A 14,055-nucleotide genomic window follows, 5' to 3' on the forward strand; every position below is an offset into this window, starting at 1 on the left:
TGGGGACCAGGCTTTTATTGGTGAGGGCACGTGCTCGTGTGGGTCCTTAGTGCCCAGCCGGCCAGCAGGCACACAGGGCCCGGCGCTCGGCCTGCAGCAGGAGGCTCTCCGTCTGCAAAGCAATGAGGGGTGTGAGAGCTCCATCAGGCGGCACCCAGAGACTCGATCCTGGGGGCCGCCCAGCTCCCAGCTTCCCCCCAAGACCTGCCAGCTCCCAGGACTCCTGATGCCTGAACCCAACTGTGTCCGGACAACCCCCAGCCCCAGCCCCGCAGACTGACTGCAGGGGAACCTCAGCTGCTCCCCAGACCTCCCCGCACTCTCCCTGCCTCTGCTGCTCCTGCCCTGGGCACAGCCTCCCTGAGCCCCACACCTAGACAACTCTTCTGGCTTCTCTTTCAGGGGCCCCTCTGTCCTGACAGGTCCTCCAGCCCCCCAGGGTGGGCTGGCCGCGGGGACGTCTGGTGGCTCCAGACGCATCCCCAGGGGGCACTCCAGGTCTGGGGGAGCCCTTGGGAACTGGGAGAAGAGGGAGCAGGGCAGGGTGTCCCATTCTTCCTACTTCTCCCCTTCCCAGAAATACACCTTTCTGTTACAAACTTCCTTAGCTGGGGCCCAGCGACGGTGGAGGGGAGGGGCACTGTTCATTCCAGACTTGGGGGGTGACTCCGGGCACCCGGGCCTGCACCCACCCCCTGGCAGAGGAGGCCGGGGGCGGGGTGGGGGGGGGAAGCCCCCAGACAGCTGGGCCCAAGCTGGCCTTCCAGCCCACTCGGGCGGTCTCCTGTCTCACCCTCTCTGCCCACTGGGAAAGGCTGGCTTGGGACAGGCTGTCCTTTCCGGTGACCTCGGGAAAGGAGCCAGGGAGGCCACCGGAAGGAGCGGAAAGGGGCGATTCCACCCTCCACTCTCCCTGCACCCCTCGGGAGGCTCACCCGAGCGTCCAGGCTGTAGGCCGTCTTGCGCAGGTCCTGCAGGGCGCGCTGCATGAACTCGAAAGCGTGGCAGTCCACGCACGGGCGGCCTGCGCGGGGATCGGGGTGGGGGGACCCGGGTCAGGGCGCGCTCGCAGCGGGGTCCCCCCAACCCCGGGCAGCGGCCTCCGCGTAGCCCCCGCCTCCCGCCCGCGGGGGCGCCCGGACCACCGGGGAACAAAGGCGAGCCACGCCCCTCCCGCGCGCCCGAGTGGGGTCAGGGCCCCCGGGGACCCCTCCGCGTGCGCGCGCGGCACCTACTCTGAGCGGGGACGGCGCTCCCGGCGGCGGGCTCGGCGCGGGCCGGGGCGCCCAGCAGCGTGGCGCTCAGTAGCAGCAGCAGCAGCAGCAGCCGCGGCGGCGGCGACCTCGGGGGTCCGCACGGCGGCAGGGGGGCCATGGCCGAGCGGAGGGAGCCCGGGCGCCCTGCAGGAGCCGACAGTCAGCGGCGTCAGCCCCTTGGGCAGGCGGACCCCGACCCCGAGCTCGGTTTCGCGCGACCCACCCGCCCCGAACCCCCCGAACCCGTGAGCCCACCTCCAGGGCCCCGCCCCCTGGGACGAGCGAACCCCCCCCAACCCCGCCCCCTGGGTCTGGAGGCTCCCCACGTCCCCGAGCCCCCACTCCCGCCACGCCCCCCGGGCTCTGAGACCCCTTCCCTCTCCCGCGTTCTCCGTCCAGTGAGCCCTCGTCCCGCCCTTACCGCGGTTGGGGGACCCCGCGACAGCGGCGCGGCGACTCGAGAAAGACGCGCTGCGCCCGGAGCGCACCGCGCATGCGCCCCGACCCCGCCCCAGCACCCCCCCTCCCCCGCCCCGCATCCAACGTCGTCGTCATGGAAACCCCGGCCCGCGCGGACCGCTCGCTTAAAGGGACCGAGGTGATGGCTCCGGACTGGGTACGCGCGGCCCCGGTCGGGATCCGCACCCAGGCGCCGTCAGCCCTACCCTACAGGCGTGGGCTCCTGAGGGCTGCTTGGAGGAGGCGGCACCTGGACAGCAGCTCCAGAGCCACCGCCGGCGGCCCGAGGACCCGGGTGTCCCTGGACCGATACCGAGGTAGAGGGCTCGGTGCCCGCCCGGGGCTGGGGGACAGCGAAATGCAAACGCGCGGCCTCTGCGCCCAGTGGGCCAGTGGGTCCAGTCAGGGCGGGTTGCTCCGGGGAGCTCGGCTTCGGGAGCGACCCAGGCCCGGGGGGCCGTCCGGTCTCCGCCCCTCGCCCCGGCTCAGCCTCGTGCCTGACCTTCAGGCCAGAGGCACAGGTAAGAAACCATCGGGCTGCCCGGTCCCCTCCAGCGCTCCGTGTCCGGACACACTTCACGGCGGCTGCGTGACCTGGGACGGGTCGCGTGGCCTCTCTGCGCCCTTTGCTCCCGAGAGATCACACAAGGTCGTGGGTAAAGAGCCGAGTGTGGCCCCCGCGGGCGCCCCGAGGCGCGCGGGAACCACCCGTCCTTCTGAGAAGGGTGCTGCCTACTTGGCGTCCACCGGATCTTTACGAGGCGCAGCCCCGATGCGGAGGAGGCGACCTCCGGGCCGTGCGCCCTGGAGCCGCCAGCGGCCCGCGCGGCGCGGGGCAGCGCTGGGCCCCCTTGGTGGGGGCAGCGCCGGGCTGGACGGCCTCCACCCCACCCCCCGGGCCTTGGGTCGGGTGGCGGCCGGGCACGGGATGGGACGTTCGCGGCCCCGACCGGACGCGGGCGCGCTGGCCTAGGGGCGGGGCAGGGCTCGCGATAGCCACACTCGGCTCCGGGGAGGGCTGGGCTGGGCAGGGGGCGTCCGGAAACTCCGACGGGCCGCCTTCCCGGACGCGCGCGTTTCCGCGCCCTTCGTCCAGAGCCCCGAGGCGCGGTCCAGCCTCACCGTCCCTGCCCCGCTCGCTCTCGGGCCTCGTCTGCGTCCTCCCTGCGACCGAGTGGGTACCGAGAGGACCGCGCCGCCGGCCCGCGGGGGCGGCACCGCAGGGCTGCCCGGGTCCTGAGTCCCTGCCCCACCCCCGCCCGCGCCGGGGTCCCCGCGCCCCGCCGGCCCCCGCCCCTCCCCGGGTACGGACCTTCCGTCTCCACTGGGTCTTCCGCAAGCCGGCTGTGAATTCTTTCATATCCCAGGGGGCCAAACTTTCTGAGCCCCTCGACTCCCCATCACTTCTCCCTGTCCAGTTTCTCCCCCTTCCTCTTTTAAAATGCCTTTATTTTTGGCTGTTGTGGGTCTGCGGGCGGGCTTTGTCTAGTTGCCTGGCGGGCGCTTCTCACTGCAGTGTTTCTCCTGCTGCTGAGCTCGGGCTCAGTGGTCCCACAGCGGGCGCAGTCTGCCCAGACCGGGGGCTGACCCTGTGTCCCCTGCGTAGGCAAGCGGATTGTTAACCACTAGACCACCAGGCAAGTCCTTTCTCGAGCCCACACCTGTTGCCTGGGTTGCCAGCAGCTGTCCGGCTGGAGATGGACGCGGAGAGGTGTGGTCCACGCGAGCGTGGCCGGTGCGTGAGTCCAGGAAGCCCTGGGAGCGACTGGCTTTGATGGCCCAGAGCCCCCAACGCCTCGGCGCCCTCCACTGTGGGGCCGCGGCCAGGGGCATCTGATCAGGGCCCGGGAGGAGGCTGCCTCCTGCTCCTCGTGCGCGCCGCCCCGGGCATCGTCTGGGGACCCTGGCCCCGGTCCGGAGGAGATCCGCCCCCAGACTCACCGCGCCCACTCTGGGCTGTCACCGACCCCCTGCACTTACACCACCACCACCCTGCCCCCGCCAGGGGAAGCCCAGTGGGGAGGTGGAGCCCAGGGGGGTTGCCAGTGAGCAAGCGGGCACAGAAACGGAGGAGGGGAAGGCGTATGTGCTTGGAGGTAGGGGGAGGGCAGGCTGGTTTCCAGCGGCAGAGGCTCTGCCAGCAAACAGCGGGCGGAGAGGAGTGCGAGCCCGGCTTCGGGCACCCGGGGTGAGCGGCTCGGGCGCAGCGTGAGTCCCCCGCAGGCCTCTCTGCTGGCCTGCAAGCCTGGGGCTGGACTGTCTTGACACTGTAGGGGCAAGAGTGGCTGTAGCACAGGCGCCACAAGCAAAACCCACACCACTGGAAGCACCAAGAATGTGTCGGCGGGGAAGTTACTTTAAAATAGCTCTGGACTAGGGATGCTCCCGCAAGTGGCGGAAGAAAATTCACATGCTACTTGGAAGAGAGCATCTTCATCTTGGGCCTTGGAAAACCGGAGCGAAAGGGTAAAAACAAACAATCCAGCTCCATGCTGTCTGCAAGAGGCTCGCTCTATTTTTTTTATTTGCGTCTTTTTAAAAAGCGTGTTTATTTATTAGGCTGTGTCAGCTCTGAGCTGTGTCCTCGTTTGTTGCAGGGCTGAGACTCTTATCTGTGGCTCTCTAGTCACAGAGGGCAGGCTTACTGCTCCCCAGCTTGTGGGATCTTCGTTCCCCACCAGGGACCGAGCCCCCATCCCCTGCCTTGCAAGGCAAATTCTTAACCACTGGACACCAGCAAAGTCCATCCCTGAAAGAAGCTCAGTTTAAATCCAAAACACAAATAGATCAAAGGCGAAAGGATGAGAAAAGGTATTCCCTGCAAATAATAATTAGAAGAGAGCCAGGGTGGCTAAACCATGGCCAGACAAAAAGGAGTTTACATCAGAAAAGGTTACAGTAGACAAAGAAGAACATTATCACATGTTAATAAAAGGTTTGATAGGGCAGGAAGATATGGAAAATATACATGTTAACACACCTAATGACAGACTGTGAAAATACACGAAGCAAAAACTAAGAATGTAAGAGACAGTTCTCCAGTAACAATAGACTTGAACACCCCACTCATAGCATGGGACAGAACAACCAGAGGACAAGTCAGGAAACAGGACTTGCCAACCAGGTCTAACGGACGCGTCCAGGACACCCACCTGATGACACCCAACCTTCTCAGGCACACGTGGGATGCTTTCCAGGAGAAACATTGTCACTAATTAAGTCTTCATAGATTTGGGGGCAGGGAGGCACTGCACAGCTTGTGAGATTTTAATTCTCAACCAGAGATTGAACCCAGGCCCTTAGCAGCAAGAGCATAGAATCCCAGCTGCTGAATCACCAGGGAATTCCCATCAATAGACTTTAAAAGCTGCTGCTGCTACTGCTGCTAAGTCGCTTCAGTCGTGTCCAACTCTATGCGACCCCATAGATGGCAGCCCACCAGGCTCCCCCGTCCCTGGGATTCTCCAGGCAAGAACACTGGAGTGGGTTGCCATTTCCTTCTCCAATCTCTAAAAGCTAGATGCCATAAAAAGTGTATTCTCTGACCACAGCAGGATGATGCTGGAACTCAATGACAGAAGGAAAAGCGGAACTTTGAAGAATCAGAGGATCAAAGGAGGAATCACAAGGGAACTTAGAAATGACTTGGAGAGGAATGAAAAGAAAACAAAACGCACCAACATGTATGGGACGCTGCGAGAGCAGTGATGAGAGGGAAATTATAGCTATAAACACTTACATTTAAAGAAAAAGATCAAACCAACTGCCTAATTTTACAACTTAAGGAACTAGAAAAAGAGGAACAAGTAACCTAACACGAAGGAGGGCATCCCCTGGTGGTCCCGGACTCTACTCTTGCTACTGAGGACGTGGGCTCAATCCCTGGTCGGGGAACTAAGGTCCCGCAAGCTGGGTGCTGTGGCCAAAAAGAAAAAAAAGAAAAAGCCTAGCAGAAGGAAAGAAAGATTAGGATGGAGATACAATGAAAGAGCTCGAGACTAGAAAAACCATAGAGAGAGATCAATGGGGCAAAAAGTTGGTGCTTGGAAAAGAGCAACATACTTGAGAAACCATTAACCAAATGGACTAAGAAAAAAGGAGAGAAGACACAAATTACTAAACTCAGACACGAAGTGTGGAGGCATTCCTACCGATTCAGCAGAAATGAAAAGGATTAAAAGAGAATATTGTGAGCAGCTGTGCGCCAGCAGGTTGGGTTGGCTGGATGAAATACACAGATTCCTAGAACAATGGGGAAGTGAGGAGATTGCGTCAGCGATCAACAGTCTCCCAACAAAAAAAGCCCTGGGTCTGATGGCTTCACTGGCGAATTCTAGCAACATTTAAAGAAGCATTAACACCAAGCCTTCTCAAACTTTTCCCCAAAATTGAAGAGTATAAAATAGTTCCTAACTCTTTCCATGAAGCCAACCTACCAAGGCCAGAGAGACCCTCCAAGAAAACCACAGACCAACGGTTCTTATGAACATTGAGGCAAAACTCCTCAACAGAATCCAAGCATCCTGGACTCAGCAGCACAGTAGAAGGCCCGCGCTGGGAGCAGGCGCAGCAGGGATCCCACGGCGGGGGCGGGTCTCCGTTCCGGATTCCGGATTCCGGTGTCAGAGACAGTGTGTTTACTCTGTGCAAGTTCAGCCGTGTGTTTACGCTGGGTGCACGTTCCTGTACGTATTTACTAAGAAAAGTTACGTATAGTTCTAAACAAAGAATGACACAAAATAGACACGCATTCAGAGACAGAACGTCCTTAGGAAGGAAATTCTGAAGGATGTAGTTCAGGCTAAGATAAGAGATCCGAAATGGAAGATCTGGAACTAAGCGGGGGACACAGTGAGAGGAGAACCTGGGAGTGAGTATAAAGAGGCTGTGATTCGTCTAAACAACAGTAGGAAACAGAATTAAAATACCGGGCAACAAGAAGGGGTAAATGAGGTTAAACTGCTCTGGATAAAATACCCTTTCAAGGATCTGTATTTCTGGTAGGACAGTGAAAGCATCATTAAATATATTTTGTCACTTTTTTTTTTACGTTCATTCAGGTGTGGTTGACTTGTAATACACAATTTGATCGATTTTGATATACTTACAGGTGGGAAAATTAATAAAGGGAAACCTCACTAAAATGGAGTCGGGAGGCCAGAAGGGGGCGCTCTCTGCAGTACCACTCAAAATCAGTCACCGGAAGAATTCATCACAGGTCCCCCCAGGAAAACTGGGTTTCCCTGGTGGCTCTGCTGGTAAAGAATCCGCCTGCAATGTGGGAGACCTGGGTTGGGAAGACCCGCTGGAGAAGGGATAGGCTACCCATTCCAGTATTCTTGGTGGCTCAGCTGGTAAAGAATCTGTCTACAATGCAGGGGATTCCTGGGTCGGGAAGATCCCCTGGACAAGGGAAGGGCTGCCCACTCCAGCATTCTTGGCCTTCCCTGGTGGCTCAGATGGTAAAGAAAGCACCTGCAATGCGGGAGACCTGGGTTGATCCCTGGTCGGGAAGACCCCTGGAGAAGGGAAGGCTCCCCGCTCCGGTATCCTGGCCTTTGCAGTGCCTGTTTGTCCCAAACCGCAATTCTCTGCTATTCTCCGTTCTACACAGCCCATGGGGGCGCAGACGACTGAGCGACTTTCACTTTCAATTTCACAGGGAAACATGTGCCTGGCATCTCCTACAAGCAGTCACCACCCCAGCAACTCAGACAGAAACCACCCCCACTCTGAACTCTCACTTTTCTCCAGTGGACTTTGGTTCAGAACAACCCCTCCCAACATCCACTTTTTTCTCTAGAAAATGACGTGCCTCTCCTTTGTTAGACCCGCCTCTGGCCTTTGTATTGCATCTTTGTCCCGCACTGCAATTCTCTGCTATTCTCCAGCAAACTCATTTTTGCTGCTAAGATAACTTTTATTTTTACGGCCAGCATGCACCTGCGGGGCCTTCACCTCCTGAAGGTGGGAGCACCCCACCCCACCCCCGCCCGAACACCCTCAGCCTCTTGTCGGTCGCCACCTCCTCTCACGGGCTTCTCCCCCAGAACAACCACTCTGCTTTCAGTTGCTAGTTTGCATTTTTTACAACTTTATGTAAGTGGAATCATGCCATATATTCCACTTTTTGTCTGTTTTATTTTTTGGCGACATCATGCAGCATGCGGCATCTTAGTTCCCCCACCAGGGATCACGCCTGCACCGCCTGTGCCCCCTGTGCCCCCTGCACCCCCTGTGCCCCCTGTGGCCCTGTGCCCTGTGCCCCCTGCACTCCTGAGCAGAGTCTTAACCACTGACCGCCAGGGAGGGCCCTTTGTCTGACTTCTTTAAATTAGTAAAATTACTTTGAGATTTGTCTATGTTGTTGGGCTCATCAATAACGCATTCTTTTAAGAATAAAAATAAGAGAAAAGAAAAAAATTTTTTTAAATAGTGCATTCTTTTTATTGGTGAGCAGTGTTCCATTGTTTGGAAAAACCACAATTTGTGCATTTGTTTGATGATAGACATTTGGGTAATTTCCAGCATTTGGCCATTACAAGTAAAGCTGCTCTGAGTATTCACGTACAATTCTTTATACCGACATGTGCTTTCATCTGGGGCTTTTAATATCACTACTTAATACCTTTACATCTTTCTCCTAGCTTTCCAGCTATTTCAGATAGTTGTATAACCTTTAATGCCCTTGTGTCTTACCTTCTCATCTGTCTTATTTCTGGTTCAGTTCCCAACTGATTTTTCTTCTTTATTATGAGTTCTTGTTCCTGCTCCTTTACATTTATGGTGCTTTCGTTGGATGCCAGTATTGTACTGTTTATAATGTTGGGTCGCTGGGATTTGTTTCTTTTTTAATGTTTTTGACCTTTGTTCTGTAATGCACTTAAGTCACCTGGAAATAATCTGATCCTTTTGGGTCTTCCTTTTAAGTTTCACTAGATAGGCTTGGAACACTCCTTGTGTGTCTGTGTGTGTGTTAGTCACTCAGTTGTGTCTGACTCTGTGACTCCGTGGACAGTAGCCTACCAAGCTCCTCTATCCATGGGATTCTCCCAGTAAGAGTACTGGAGTGGGTTGCCATTCCCTTCTCCAGGGCATATTCCTCATCCGGGGATTGAACCCAGGTCTCTTGCACTGCAGGCATGTTCTTTACCATCTCAGCCGCCAGGGAAGCTCAGAAAACTCCTTGGTCTGGGCCTGTCTGACCCTATTACTAAAGCAGTAGCTTTCTGAGCGCTCCGCTCAACGCCCCGTGGCCACTGGAAACACAGCCCCTTTCTGGCCCCGTGAGGGCTGTTCGGGGTCGCGCCCGGCCTTGGGCGCTTGGTTCACATGCTGAGGGCCTGACGGGACATAGGGCAGAGCCTGAGAGCTGAGCCTCTTCTCTCTACAGCTCCACCCTGGAAGTTCCGGTCCCCGTGAGCCCCCAAGTTCAGAACTCTGTCTCCTCAAGTCAGCGTACACCAGTGGTCTTGGGGTTCCTCCTCCCTGTCCCACAGACACCACTGGTGAACGTTCCTCCAGGGGCAGGTCAGCCGACTGTGGACCGGTCTTGCTGCCCCCCTTCTCCACTGTTCTGCAGGCTTATCTCCACCTGAAAAGCTTTGGTTTGTATATTGTCCAATATTTTTAGATGTTTAAAGTAGTCGTAGGCTGATGCGAAGAGCTGATAAATCAGAAAAGACCCTGATGCTGGGAAAGACTGAGGGCAGGAGGAGAAGGGGGCAACAGAGGATGAGATGGCTGGATGGCATCACCGACTCAATGGACATGAGTTGGAGTGAACTCCAGGAGATGGTGATGGACAGGGAGGCCTGGCGTGCTGCGGCTCATGGGGTCGCAAAGAGTCAGACACGACTGAGCGACTGGACAACAATAACTGATTTCTACAACAAAGTGGTAGGCCACATGAACACACATTGAAATCGGTATTGTTCGTTTTAGATTGTAATAAGTGAAGCAGTGAATCACAATCACCCACTGCGATTGCTGGGGAAACTACTGACAAAAAGGAGACGGTGAATAACTTCTAAACTAATGTGCGTGACAAAATGAGCGGTAAAGAGCCAATCCAAAAGAAGACAGCAAAGGAAAGAACCAATATGTCAGCGATTTTTATTCAACAATAATGGACAAAATGTTCCAGGTGGTGGACACAGACTGTCACTCTTAAAAAACGACAACGAAACCAACACAGCTACGTGCTGTTTATATGGACACAACTGCACCCTAAGGAGACAGAAAGGGTGAGAGTGAAAGAGCGGACAGGACTTCCCTGGGGGTCCAGTGTCTGAGAATCTGCCCGCCAGCGCTGGGGACGTGGGTTTGATCCCTGGCCCGGGAAGAGCCCACCTGCGGCAGGGTCCCCAAGCCCGTCACAACTCCTGAGCCCATGCCCCCCAACAGGAGAAGCCACCCCAGTGAGAGACCCAGCATCGCCTCGAAGACCCAGCACAGCCGACAATAAATGAATTAACTAAATTTGTTTAAAAAAGAATGGATCAAAGCTATACCACGTAAATACTCATTAAAAAGCAAGGCTAGGATCACTATGTTACTATCAGATAAAATGGATTTTAAGGCAAGCACAGAAAAGACACAGATGAATCCACTGTGATGGTCGGAGACTTCCATGCCCCGGTCAGCGAGGAGACCCTGCAGGCAGAGATCAGGAAGGCCGTGGGTGAACTCGGCGCCACCGTGAACCTCACATACCAGATATCTACAGACGGCACACTCCAGAGCAAGACACGCTTTCTCCTGGACATCCCTGCCGCTCCAGGGGTTAAGAATCCGCCTGCCAGTGCAGGGACCACAGGTTCCGTCCCTGGTCCCATGTGCCGTGAAGCAGCCAGGCCTGGGCACAGCTGAGAGCCCATGCTCTGCAACGAGAGAGGCTGCCACCCTGAGGAGCCACGCACCGCAGCTCGAGAGGGGCCCCTGCTCCCACACACAGCTCGAGGGAGCCTGTGCAGCAATGGAGACCCAGCAGTCAGGAGTAAAGAAATGCATAAATAAAGACGCATTCTTCTCACCCTCACTGGGAACACTCGTCAGGACAGACAACACTCTGGGCCGAAACACACTCCCTGACAAACTCAGAATCGCAGAAATCACACCGTGTCTGCCCTGAGACCGCAGTGGAACTGAAGTGGAAACCAGAGGCAGGAAGATAACTGGAAAATCTCCCAACACTTGGAGACTTTAGAACACACGCCTGGAAATTCCCAGGCAGTCCACTGGTTAGGACACTCCATGCTTTCCCCTCCAAGGCCTCAGATTCAATCCCCCGTCAGGAACTAAGATCCTACGAGCTGAACCAGAGCCACAACCACCCCCACCCCAAAAAACCCCCCAAAACAACAGCCACAAGAAAACCCACACACTTCTAAAAAACACATGAATCGAAGAAGAACTCTCAAGAGAAATTAAAATAATTTGAACTAAATGACTAAATAAAAAGGAAACACAACTTATCAAAATGTGTGGGATTCAGCAAAAGCAGTGCTTAGAGGGCAATTTATAGCGTTGCTCGCATATATTAGAACAGAAGCGGCTCTGTGGGCAACCATCTAAGCTTCCACCTTTGGAAACGAGAAAACGAAGAGCGAGTTAAATCCAAAGTCAGCAGAAGAAAAGAATTTTAAAAGTGAGAGCGGAAATTAGTGAAATGGAAAAGAGTAGTGTGCTGAAACAAAACCCGTGTTTTGTGACAAAACGGAATCGTTTCCGTTTTCTCGTTGAAGTGCAGCCGATGTACAAGGCTGTGTTCATTACTGGCTCACAGCAGACTGATTCCGTCATCCGCATGCAGGCACTCTTTCACCCTTTCCCATTACGGCTTCTGTGCTGAGCAGTAAGGCCGTGTCGTCTGCTCACTCCACTGACACATATAGAAACTTACACCTGCTAGCTGCGACTTCCCGTGCCCCGGTCCTTTCTCTGTGTCGTGATTCTGGACGAAACAAGAAATATTTGAACGTACCGTTTTTCTCTGCCCGTCTGGGCCCCCTCCCGCCCCTCGAGTAAGGGCGGAGTGCCTGCCTTCACCAGACCCCAGGAGAGAACCTTTCTTCTCGCCCTAGTGAGCGGGGGCCGCAGCCCGCCCTCGCCGGGTGTGTGCAGGCCTGGACTGCACGGCCTGTGGCTGAGCCGTCTGACGTACAGCCTCTGTCTCAACAGCTCACATACCTCGCTCTGACCTCTGGCGGGCAGGCCCGAGAGCTGAGAGACTGTCTCCCGGGTTAGGCTCATCAGGTTGGTGCCAATAAAAATTTCCCTTTCTTAGATCAATTATTGATGAGTCTTCTGTCGATGCTAGCTTGGGGTATCAGAGACAACCCACCCTCCCCAGAGGACAGCTGGAGTTCGCCCCTGTGAAATGGAATATTTCCGGCCACGTCAATAAACAAAGACGTCTCGGCCATCAGGGGTTTCGGCCCTCCAAACATGAATTTCTGAGTCCGGGAACAACAGAGCCTGCTATCAGCCAGTGAGCTGCCACCGCGAGCCGCCACCACTCGCTCCAGTGAGTGAAGAACTAAGGACGTATGACAGCCAATTGCAGGACGCTAGCCCAGAAGGCTGAGATGCCTGTGCAAGGAGTGATTTCAGGGAGCCCAGACGCCTGCACCTGCCGTGCACAGGTGGTGCCAGCGGTAAAGAACCCCTGCCCAGCGCTGAAAGCTGCCTCTTACCACGTGTGAAACATGTGACCAGTTCAAGTTCGATGCATGAAGCAGGGCACTCAAAGCCAGTTCTCTGGGACAACCCAAGGGATGGGGTGGGGAGGGAGGTGGGAGGGGGCTTCAGGACTGGGGACACGTGCACCCGTGGATGATTCATGTGGATGTATGGCAAAAACCAGCACAGTATTGTAAAGTAATTATCCTCCAGTTAAAAGAAAGAAAACTGCCGGCCAATGCAGGAGACATAAGAGACGTGGGTTTGATCCCTGGGGTAGGAAGGTCTTCTGGAGGAGTAAATGGCTACCCATTCCAGTAATCTTGCCTGGAGAATTCCATAGACAGAGGAGCCTGACAGGCTACAGTCCATGGGATCGAAAAGAGTCAGACACAACTGAAGCGACGAAGCACATACCTAGCAAAGTGCTAAATACCTTAGCTTGAGATATCTGGCTTTCCTTAACTACAATAATCCTTTGCTGTTCAGACTACCACCGCTAGTTATAAACTTCTTTCCGCCCCACCCGCCTCCTCAGGACAGTTCTCCCAGGATCACTTGAGATGCTGTCTCCCAGGCTTAAAGTCCTAAAAATTCCCCCCAAATAAAATGTAACTCTCAACTTCGGGGTTGTGGCTATTTTTGTTTAAGTTGACACCCGACCCTGTGCTCAATACCACGGGGACTGCAGGGACTGCGGGCCCCACTGGCTCCTTGGTGCCCCCGGGTGTTCCGGAGGGCTCTCCTCCTGGCCAACCCTCACTGCTCTTAAGGGATGATCCTGACATTTTTATTCAAGCGGTTTCTACTTGACCTGTAACCTTTCTGGGCCGGTGCATTTCCTAGTCAGGGACCCAGGAGGACGGGAAGAAGGCCCAGGGAAACAGGAGTGGCCGGTTTGTTAAGTTTTGCTTAAGTTGGGGGGAAAAAAAGTTGCTATATGGTCTGAATAAACCCTCTGGTAGTGAAAGGACAGATTGAATTAATTCAGCTCCCAAGAACAGGGCGACCTGGGTTCAATCCCTGGATGGGGAAGATCCGCTGGAGAAGTTCCCACTCCAGTATTCTTGGGCTCAACTGGTAAAGAATCTGCCTGCACTGCGGGAGACCTGGGTTTGATATCTGGGTTGGAAAGATCCCCTGGAGAAGGGAACTGCTCCCCACTCCAGTATTCTGGCCTGGAGAATTCCAAGGACTGTATAGTTCCTGGGGTCGCGGAGAGTCGGCCACGCCTGAGCGGCTTTCGCTTTCACGACCAGGGACGTCTGCTCCTTCCAGCCGCAAGTGCCCCCGGGTGACTGGGAGCCCGGTGGGGGTATCCCGGAGCCCCGAGCATCCGCAGCAGTTTCTGCCAGAGAGAGAGACCCGACCCAGAAGAGAGTCAGCCGCCCCTCACCCCCGGCCCCCGGCCCCCGGCCCGGGAGACTCCGCGGGGGTCTCGGCGCAGACCCGAGCATGCGCACTGCCTCGCCGAGATTGCTCCCGGAGCTCGGCTCACGGCTCACCGCCGACTTGGGCGCCGCGCCGCAAAGGCTCAGCAGTCCCGCGCGGACGAGGGCGCCAGCTGAGCTCAGACACTGGCACGTGAGTGCACGCCTGCGGCCTTCCCCGGGAAGTGAAGGGGCCACCCGGAGGCTCTCCCGGCCTCACTGAACTT

At 56.2% G+C, this 14,055-nt stretch overlaps 1 protein-coding gene across 1 annotated transcript in view; it reads right to left on the reverse strand.

Annotated features, from left to right (window-relative positions):
• The window catches only part of C6H4orf48 (chromosome 6 C4orf48 homolog), a 21,486-nt gene continuing 7,431 nt past the window's right edge, over positions 1 to 14,055 (reverse strand). Inside the window, exons 2-4 of the mRNA XM_002688453.7 lie at positions 1,236 to 1,400; positions 936 to 1,024; positions 1 to 112 (exon numbers count right to left, since the gene is read on the reverse strand). Coding sequence (XP_002688499.1) covers positions 47 to 112; positions 936 to 1,024; positions 1,236 to 1,374 — 294 coding nt within the window. The 5' untranslated portion in view covers positions 1,375 to 1,400 and the 3' untranslated portion in view covers positions 1 to 46. The remainder of the gene's footprint in view (positions 113 to 935; positions 1,025 to 1,235; positions 1,401 to 14,055) is intronic.

The sequence above is a fragment of the Bos taurus genome, chromosome 6, assembly GCF_002263795.3.
Source record: "Bos taurus isolate L1 Dominette 01449 registration number 42190680 breed Hereford chromosome 6, ARS-UCD2.0, whole genome shotgun sequence".
Classification (NCBI taxonomy): domain Eukaryota; kingdom Metazoa; phylum Chordata; class Mammalia; order Artiodactyla; family Bovidae; genus Bos; species Bos taurus.